At 33.4% G+C, this 10,779-nt stretch overlaps 1 protein-coding gene across 5 annotated transcripts; it reads right to left on the bottom strand.

Moving 5' to 3' along the window:
• Positions 1-434: 434 nt before the first annotated feature.
• On the bottom strand, positions 435-9,240 carry LOC109789609 (E3 ubiquitin-protein ligase DA2L). 5 transcript variants are annotated; one of them, XR_014430429.1, is made up of 10 exons: positions 8,894-9,240; positions 7,888-8,337; positions 7,528-7,579; positions 7,402-7,447; positions 7,201-7,282; positions 6,966-7,110; positions 6,756-6,861; positions 3,170-3,236; positions 1,271-2,012; positions 435-906 (listed from the first exon to the last, which is right to left on the bottom strand). XR_014430429.1 is itself a non-coding variant. In XM_020348609.3 (10 exons), the coding sequence occupies exons 3-10, from the start codon at positions 8,077-8,079 to the stop codon at positions 1,401-1,403; spliced, it is 1,302 nt and encodes a 433-aa protein (XP_020204198.1). In that variant the 5' UTR covers positions 8,080-8,337; positions 8,642-8,795; positions 8,894-9,240; the 3' UTR covers positions 1,007-1,400. The 5 variants fall into 5 exon arrangements, 3 of the variants coding, with proteins under 3 accessions (XP_020204198.1, XP_020204197.1, XP_020204196.1); XR_014430428.1 differs by having other exon boundaries at positions 435-850; XM_020348609.3 differs by lacking the exon at positions 435-906 and adding an exon at positions 8,642-8,795 and having other exon boundaries at positions 1,007-2,012.
• Positions 9,241-10,779: the final 1,539 nt, after the last annotated feature.

Genomic DNA, 10,779 nt, shown 5'->3' with positions numbered 1-10,779 from the left:
TAATGATGTCTTCTGGTAAACAAAACTACCCTTAAATGAAATTTTTGACCAGTTAACTATACGGACATAAGAAAACCCCTCTCAAGCGTTTGTCTTTTAAAACCAAAAAAGGAAAAGGAACAGTGGAATTCTTTGGTGATCAAATCACTTTCTTAGAGAGCAACTTGGTTAGATAGAGAGGCTTTTTAGATATTTTGGTATGGCTTCCAATGATCAGTGATAATTGAAGCACTAGCCAGCAACTAATAGTTTATAGTAACTAGAAACCGGGTCTTCTATTACCTATTCATTGTACATCGTTTGCCTCGATCCAATTAAACCCTTTCATCGCATTAAGGCCATATGACCAGTATCCTTGTACAACATACAATCACCTTAGCCAGTGAAGTATTGAGCAAATGTTATGGCTCTGGAATTGAACCTACTCAGGAATATCAATAACACAAGTACATCACCTTCCATATATTTTTCAATGTCACCCACGGAAAATAACAAATGAGAAAATATACATGTACAGATAAAGGTAAAATACAGACCTCAGAAAAGAAAAATGGGTATGTGCAAGATAATGAGATAAAAAAAAAGTGTGTGAGGTATCATCTGTGTAAATAACATTCTCAAAATATAATGAAGTTCACCCACAATTATCATGAACAAAACTTCACATGATAGAACACTTCTTCACAGGGAAGCTATACAGCTTGCCATAAAACAGTTTAACGAGAATTAAGGCTGCCTTTGCATTTCACCTACGCGTGTGAAGCAAATAAAAGAATGAGAGGAGGACGGGTGCGGGGGCTTCGTTGAGAATCCTCGTTTTGAATCCTATCCCTTCCTAGGTCCAAAAAATCTGCCAAATCCACCCATTTACCCAACGCACTAACTTCAGTAGAGTGCACTTTGTTACTGTACAAATTCATTCATTCAGACAATTTATGCAAAGTTTTGCAGATATTTTAAGTGCCACACCTACAGGCATAACTTTTATATAACTCATCTCATTGAATAGAACCAAAGATAAGTTTTCATGACAGAAATTTAATTCCCTTTCTTCTTCAGTACGTGTCTAAAATGTGCCATATATTACTGTAAGAATGAAAGTACATCTATCAAAGACTAAAATTATTTACATAAAACCAATAGGGGGCAAAGAGAGGACATTGAACACGAGTAAAAAAAATGGCATTAAGCAGCAACCTTTCACCAACTAGAATCATCAGTTTTCCTTTGACATTTATATATATAAATTCGTGTGAGAAGAGATCACTACCTTATCCTTTTGAACAAATTGCACACCAGTGAACTTTCCTCAAATTCTCAAACCTTGGACTCGGCTTACCAGATAGCCAAGGCAAGCATCACCAATTTAAGAAAGATTAAACCAGCACCTAAACCAAAAACTACTGCCAAGAAGCACTCTGTCCAGTTGACATGGCTCGGGCTTCAGCCAAAGAGACGGCCATAGCAAGCATCATCTGCTCCTCAAAGCTCTCAGGAATAATAGGTTCCGTGGCAGTTTGAAGGTTTCCATCAATGTGATCAGACTCTGGCAAAGAAGATAGTTCACCATGATCTTCTGCTGCAACTGAGTTTGTGTAGCCAGTTGCTGTTTCAGTCAAATGTGTCCCATGGTCTGTATCCCATTCCCCATGGCTCCTAGTTATCGCCACAGCATCATCTGGTGGCTCCTCATTGAGGTTGTCAGTAGGTGGATAACTAATCATATCCCTACCTAGTCTGTTATAAAACCTTCTGGAACCCTGTAGAGCGTTGAATGATGACATATTTTCATTGGTGAAGTTCATAGATGATTCTCCAGCCATTTGCTGCCGCTCAGCAAGAGCTGCGATGGCACAAGCAAGACCCCCAGATGGAGATGAGGATGATCCCGTTGGTGGAGCCGGAGCCGGAGCCGGAGCCGGAGCCGTGACAGATGAAACATAGCGACCATCAGCTACGTAGTGTCCAGAAGTAGCATCAGCAAAAGATAAATTTCTCTGCCTGCCATTCTCCTATAGTTTTAATACATATTTTGAGTTAACCACAATCATCAAATATACAGCAAAACACAAACCATTAAGAAGTGTCAATATAGACTTGTGTTCTCTGAAACTTGTACGTGGCACTGTGTATCCAACCTTTAATTTCATAATATGCTACCATGTATAGACTTCACAGCCTAGTCTATATAAACATTAATTTGAAAAATAAACAAAGATCTGGATTGCAGTGTGGTAGCTTTTCCAAAAATCTATTGGTTACCCAAAATATATTATAATAAGCCGGGGCCTTGTTTTGGACTTTGGAATGCTAATGCAAGGTAACAAGATGCTAACTTGCATTCAAACCTAATAGATAAAAACTGAAAATCATTGAAGCACGAGTAACTTGTTTTTTTTCCAAAATAGGTCAAGCATGAGTTATCTTTTTGAGCTAGGTATATATAGAAACTACCTTTGTTTCTTATAATTATTTTTCCTTCAAATGATGGGGTTTACATTGAAGGTCACCAGGTAATTAAGAGGATCAAAATTTGATATACATACACGAAAAGTTCTCTACTTTTAAAAAAGGGTCGGTTGAAATCTATTAGGTATAGACACGGGCACGAATGGGAGATGATGTCACAAAGACACAGCATCAAAACCAGCCAGAATATAAGTGCCTCACATGGCATGGACATAAAGTTATTTAATTCCATAAGTAATTATATATTAAGTATGAATAATGCTACCTAAAACATGCACAAGAAATAAAGAAATTTAACCGTAAAGGATTTTTCTCCATTGTAATTAAGGAACTACCATTTACAACACAAAAGCTATGGAACAAGCTCAACTCTGAAAATTCGTATATTTCTTCCATTCCAAAAATAAATTCTCAGAAGCAGAAAATAAAGAATGAGGTACAACAAGACAGATTAAAATATGGCACTCCTTTGGAAGAATTTACTTATCTTCAACATTATTGCACATATTGTGAGCAAAATAAACTGAAATTGCACAATTTCAAAATTGACAATAAAACAGTAGACTATATAGTACGTGGTTAAATGTTTTTAAAACAAGTAGTGAACCACTATATGGCAGGGAAGTGGTGATATTCAATTTTGATAACAAATTCAATCATTGATAGGTTACAGGTAGCATATTCAAATAAAAATCTTCACCTGAATGGAAAGCCAAATAGCTTCCATGACCATAATGTCCTCAAGGTCAACATCAAATTCATCATCTCTGCAGTTTTCAGCATTTGGGAAAAAATATAAGGTAAGCCCAAAATGTATTGTTTTGAAAATAAAATACATGAAAAGAACTTGTGCATTTATTTCCATAAACAAACACAACTATTTAATATTTATTCAATAAGATATCATCCTAAAGGGCCAATTATAAAAAGACGAGGCTTCACCTATGTTGCACAAATGTAGGTGTTGTATATCATACGACACAAAATATCGTCTCATATAACACATGTGCACAGATACACTCACAACCCCCTATTTATTAATAGTTTCATGGTCAAGATTAGTTCTCTTTTCTTATCTAGTATACTCTACACTCTAGCCATCATAAATTAAAAATAGTAGTTGGCTAATCAATAGGGAAAACAGAAAAAGAATTTTTCTCTTCAGAATTATTTTAAAAAATTATGTGTAGAGTAACAAGAGAGCATCAAATTAAATTTCATTAGCCTCACATTAGTAACTTTAAACATAATAGAAGACATGTGCACAGATACACGCATATAACACATGTGCACAGATACACTCACAACCCCCTATTTATTAATAGTTTCATGGTCAAGATTAGTTCTCTTTTCTCATCTAATATACTCTACACTCTATAGCCATCATAAATTAAAAATAGTAGTTGGCTAATCAATAGGGAAAACAGAAAAAGAATTTTTCTTTTCAGAATTATTTTAAAAAATTATATATGTAGAGTAACAAGAAGAGCATCAAATTAAATTTCATTAGCCTCACATTAGTAACTTTAAACATAATAGAAGACTATCATCATACAATTCTTATGATCTCACCTAAATATTCCAAAAAAAAATACAAGATTAAATGCAACCAGGCAGATTAGAATTATCCAATACCAAAGTGGCAACCATTTAAAGTATCTGTGCTTCCTTCACTGCTGGATCATACATATCAACAGGTGATCAACATGGCCTATACAAGATACCAACAAGTCCAAATGTGCAATACTACCAAACAAAACCAAATTGTACATCTACGCTCATCACTTCTACATAAATCTACCATAATCAAAGATGTATGCATATAGGGGGAAAAGGAAAGAAAAGAAACTACTTTCCCCAACAATGTCATGTCTCTCTCTCTCTCTCTCTTATGTGGTTTAATTTTTTTATTTGACATGGCAACAATGTGCACATGAACCAGCACTAATACAACACAGATTTTTTAAGGAAATTCAGCCCCCGAAAGCAAAAGATCCCATCTTTATTGCAAATATGAAATTGCAAACCTTCTATGAGCCATTTAACATTTGAAATTTTGCCCAAGACTTGGACTCCTTGAACTGGCCAGCAATTGCTGTTAAATTGCCGGTGATTTATGCTACTGCCACCATTTCCATTAAGCATCTAGCAAGTCCTCCCTCTTAAGGAATGAGGATTGTGTTTCTACCGGAAGAGAGATGCCTCTTGATGAGAAAAGAAGGGATTACATATTGCAACCATTTGGCAAATGGCGATGAGTTGAAGGAGGTAAAATTGCCTCCACATGTGGTGGTGAGGCTAAAGCTAGTTGAAGTTGGTAACAGGATGTCATTGACCATTTGAGGGTTTATCCACAATAAGTGACTCCACTTTGTGATACAAATGCAAATGAGGTTCTCAAAGACCAGAGATCCAGTGAAGGAGATCAAAGGTTAAAACAGTGAGTGAAAGGTAAGGATTGTAACTATATAAATAGTTAGTACCCCCAAGCCTTCTACCTAAACCTACAGTATTATGATAACATAAAATTTTTCTGAAAGATATAACATTTAAATATATTAATAACATTTAAATATATGAATTTTTGTACTTTCAACATAGAGCATTCATCAATACTATTTTTTAATACATTAAACTTGTATACGCTGTCCAAAGATTTTGCAAACATATTGTAGAATCTCCTTAGCAATTCAAACTATAAGATAGACATACTGTACAGGAGTCAGTTTAAAAATGGTCAGCAGATAGCAATAGCATAACCAAAACATAGTATAAATCCATAAAATATTCTACCTCTTAAATAATTGTCTCCATTCTACTTTTTCAATTCAAATTATACGTACATGAGCAGCAATAAATCCAAGAAATTGACAAGTAAAATTTTTAAAATCTATTTAATAACAAAAAAGGAAGAGGTTTATATATCTTTTCCTTTTACTTTGTTTTCTCCTTTATACTGGGATATTGAAGTTGGAGGAGTTTCCTTAATCTCTTACATAAAAAGGCAAATCCTCCAAACTCACAAGTGTATTCACAAGTAAAAGCCTCCATGTAAGTTGATTAAGTACTAATAAAAAAAATCTTGGATTTGACATATTGGTCTGCATTTTGAATCCTCCTCTACAAAAGCTAGTCACTGGTAACATTTGTCCATCTGTGCGACTCATCCTTTTGTGCACGTCAAACCATATTCATCCATTGAATCAAAACTTCAAGACTAGCATCGAATCAAGATGGGCTACTGAATCAAAACCAAGGAATCAAATAATAACTAACTTATTATACAAATTTCCCTCTCCATCTACTTCACCAGATAAGCAATTATGAAACCAAACATTCTTCAACAAATAATTAATCAAATTTTAGCAGGGAGTAAAACTAGTTTGAAGCTGCTGAATTTAATTGTGATTTATTCTGCAGAGCTCATAGAAGCAGGCAGACTTTCTGATGCTGGATTAAAACTGTCACATAATAAAAGTTGTGAATATTTCCTTCAATTATGATAAAAAATTAAAGATCTATTGCCTTTCTTATTCAACAAGACTATCACTTAACAATCACCACAAGATAACTTAAAATCATAAATTTCCCTCTTCATGTGCTAATATGATTAAGTGCACTTATCTTATAGGGATTTAAAAGAAAACATGCTTAGAATGCTCAATGAATTGCTCGAACTCAGCATGTTTCATGGAGAGGTTTGGAGATAACTTAAATGCAAGTGATAGTCAGTAATGGTACTTACAAAATTAATTGGTAGAACCAAGCAATACCAAGTGTTCCATTAGTTTATGATTTGAATTCAGATTGCATATGGACTCAAGTCATTCACATAATTATAGTCAAAGTTATGATTATAGTGAGTCCAGATAAAGAATAGGTGTGCTTCTCATAACCTGATTGGACCAAAGCATCATCCAACTATAGCACAGATACACAGTTGGCTGGCTTAATTTAGTATTCAGACAAGACTGAGAAGAAGATTATTCTATCTCATCTCAATGGACTTAATTTTGGATGATAAACATAGTATAACCCAACTGATGCAATATTCACGGGAATATATAACACAAATGGATCATAATCAGTATGAAGCAATGTTAAATTCCCATACAACTTTTCATCAATTAGACATGCCAACTCATTTTCTTCCCCTTGTTGATTTTTAAATATTTAATACCACCCTAAGTCAGTGAGGAAACATTGGATGCAGAAATGGTAAGAGACATAATTAGAAAAACATAGGAAAGTGGGAAGAAAAAAAGCAATCAAGGTTGGCAGCATACCTATTGGTCCGAGTGGTTGCATTTGGTCTAACCGCTGATGTGGCACATGAGTCTTGAGAAGAAACAATTTCATCATGTTCAACAACAGAGATTGAAGATGCAGACACTACAAGATTGAAACAAAAGAATAATTTATAATTTATAGTTATACAACTGGGATTAGTCACATACACATATACAGATGAAATCTAGAACTGTCTGAAGAGTTACCCGCATTTGAACTGTATTCAACATCTGCAACTGCCACATTCACATTTGAAGAGCTCATTTCTAGTCTTTTGTGCATTCTTTCCTCTTCATCCTGAAGCTCCTGCTGCCGCATCCTAATTTTTGCCTCTATAACACGTTGCTCTTCCTAAATAATTATGAGAATGCACATGAACTTGTGAAAATATTGCAGAAAATGCATTCCTAAAAATAATAATCATGTTGGACAACAACTTACAATCTGTTCCAACCCCTTCTCTTCTTTTGATTTCACACCACGATACTCCACAGCATAATTTGCTGTTTTGCAGAAGGGACATCTTATGCTGTTAAGGCAAGCAATTATTTTCATATTAAAGCAACAAAAGATGGAAGTTTTAGACCAACAATTATGAGTTGTATCTTCATATTGAAGGCAGAAACTAGTACTGTAGGATACTGTGTAGGCCGAGTTGAATTTGGAACTTTCATCTGCAAAAAGCACTCTGATAAAAGGAAAATAATCAGGTTGCATACAAATGCTAATAACAGAATATATACCCAGTGAAGGTAACCAAATAATTACCTGTACAAATGCTCTTTGTGCAACATCTTGATCGGTTTAGACTTGGATAATACTAAATTAGGCCAAAAAATAAAACACAAAGGAATGCGGTGATTAGAAAAACCATATGTGAAGTTCACAGTTTGAAATAGACTTCAAGGAGACAAAAGCATAAACAGTATATAAAGATTTCCCATCAGTTTATTCCAATTTCAAAGAGGTCAATAAAATAAATCCAACAAAGGTGTCCTACCGGTCAAATTTGCAGTTCCAAACAAGTGCGCACAATTGAATTGACTTATTTGTTCATTTGTTAAAAATCTAAAGTAACAGGATAAGTAGAGGGAAACAAATACATAAGGTAAGCGAAAGAAACCAGACCAGAAAGCAAATTGGGCACTCTTCGCGATCCAAGGCGGTTTCTTCATCTCCAGGATAACAAGGTGCAAGCTTCGATTCAAGTATCAGCTTCCTCAGTTTCTTATGATCCACATCTTTATGATTATACAACCCTTGCGGCCTCGTATATTTCTCATCCACCACTTGTCTCCTCCTCCCAAGTTTATTACCCATCCAACAAAAATTCAGTTCTTCTTGTCCGCCGACCACGTTCCAAACTCTTCAACAAAACAAACCAACACAACAACAACAACAACAGTAACAAACCTTCTCCTACAAAAAAACACTCACTCAACCACGTCACAAAACCATCTTCACTCAAAATCAGATTGCACTAATCACACCCTCAACCAACAACAATCCAACGGCAATCAACAGACCAAAAAATATCCATTCTCCTCAATCCACTCGCGGATACACATCCCGAAACCCCTGCAGCAGTTAATAAAAAATGCAGACACATAAGCAAAACCCCCAAAAATAAAAAAAAATAAAAATAAAATCCACAATTCATCATAATTCAACTCCGAGTCTCAAACATTTCCAAATTCCACACACTCCACACCAAAACACAGCAACCAAAAACCAAAACCCCCAATCCCAAAAAAAAAAAAAAAAAAAAAAAAACCTCACAATTCAACACACCAATTTCTTTTTATTTTTTTTATTTTTCCAATTTCACCAACAATCGAAAACCACAAAGCACGGAACTCATCCGACACCAATTAAAACTCACAATCGGCGACAGTATAGCAACAGCAAGAACCCTAATTGGAGGTTCGCGGAGCTCCAATTGAGGAAGCACGCACATTGGGAGAACGACAAAGCAGCAAGAAACGCAAGGAGAAAGGGAAAATGGAATTAAAAAACAGTAGCAATTAGTCCCAAACCTAAAGCGAGAAAAGAAGCAGCGTTGTGAGCACGAAGAGGAAGAAGAAGTTTGTTAAGAAGCGAAAGAGAAGAGCGAAATCGGGAATCGGAAACGAACCTTAAATGGTTGCAGAAGAGAGAGAGAGAGAGAATGAGAATTGAGAAGAGAAGAGAAGAGAGGGAAGGGAAGGAAGGAGTAGTAAAGGAGCAAAGAATAATTTTGGTTCACTTCCTTCTCCTTCTTCTTCTTCTTCTTCCTATGCCAATCCCACTCTCACCTGCTTTCACGCGCTCCACGAGAGCGTCTTCGCTACCCGCGCTCTGCTTTTCTTAACACACCATGCTTTTAGAACGGATTTCCTCTTAACTATTTTCTCTCTCTTTTCTTCAAAGGAATATCAATTTTGGTCACCTTCTCTACTCTCTTCTTCCTTCTTTCTCCATCTTGTTTCTATTTTCCATCCCCCAATGTGCCCAATCTTTTACGTTTAACTATCTTTTTAAAGGAATATAATTAATTAAAGATTTGCTAATATATGTTAGAATAATTTTTTATGGATTTTTTTTTAATTCACAGATATTGTTTATCATATTTCGTTGTGTGATAATTCGTGATAATAGACTCATCTTATTTCATACTCTGTCATTAGAAGTGGTGTTTAATATTTATCCGAAATCATGAATATACACAAAATTAATATTTCTCTTTTGCTATATGTAAAAGTTGTTAATATTTATTACACAATTTAAATTATGTTATATATAGATGTGTAATAATTAAGAAAAAAAATTTGATGATAAAAAGTTTCGATACTGACTTTTTTTTATGGATATGTGTCAAATTGAATTTGTGGCAAGATATTAAATAATTTTTAAATTTTGTAAGATTATAAAATTAATTAATGTATTTACTAAGAAATTTTATTAGCAAGAGTCAAAGGCAACTTTAATGGAATAAGTAATATATTTAAAGGTGTAATTAGTAATTCCTATTATATGGTGTTATTACTTAGTAACTTGTACTTAATTTTGCTCCAAAGGAAGAAATTATATGAAACATCAAGAAACTTATAATTTTTTCATTTTATTTTAATTTGATTTGTAGCATTGGTGGTTCCTATTGGATCCAAAATGTTATTTTTTAATGGTAAGAAACAGTTGCTTTGCTAAAATAATTTTTAAAAAAAATTAAACAATTTTCATCGCTATGTCAAGTTACTCTAATGAGAAAGTTGTTTTAAGTAATTAAATTTTCATTAAAACACCTCAGCTAGCATCTCTCATTAAAAAATGTTCTTACTCTCTTAGGACAATCTCTCCCCTAATTATAATAACAACGTATAATTAATAATTCATTAAACAATAAAATGTAAATTACAAACAACTCTTTTATTCATAAAATACATTAAATTTTTTTTAAAATAAAATACATTAATTACAATAATCAAGAGTCTTATTAAATGCCCAATTAACATTTAATATGTAACCAACACAAGTTGATGGATTATGTATTTAATACCTTTAATTTAGATTTAAAATTCGAATTTTGATCATGAAAAAGAAACTAAGTTGAGAGTGAGATTGCCCAAAAGCAGTCAACCAACTTTTCTTCATATATAGATTAGTTATCGTTAAAGCTGGGGAATATTTTACAGTAATAATAAAATTAAAAAATAAAAATAACAAAAAAACTCTCATTTATAAAAGTACTTTATTAAGTCATTATTAGGTTGAAAACAAAATACAAAAAAATTATAATTTTGAAGAATTTTCAATGATCCATTAAGTAATAAAATATAAAATATACATTACAAAAATATTCCTTATTTACAAACAGTGAGGGAAAAGCAAAGTCAATACTTCATTTTATTATAATACGAAAGTTGAAATATTATAAAAGTATTATTTTAACTATTTTTAAAATAATAAATATAACAAATGAATGTATAATAATCGTTAAATAAATCTAGTAATCATTCTCTTGATATAAATTATAATAATACT

This window comes from Cajanus cajan, chromosome 10 (genome assembly GCF_000230855.2).
Source record: "Cajanus cajan strain Asha chromosome 10, NIPB_CcT2T_4, whole genome shotgun sequence".
Taxonomy (NCBI): Eukaryota; Viridiplantae; Streptophyta; class Magnoliopsida; order Fabales; family Fabaceae; genus Cajanus; species Cajanus cajan.
This window is presented reverse-complemented; position numbering and strand designations above follow the sequence as displayed.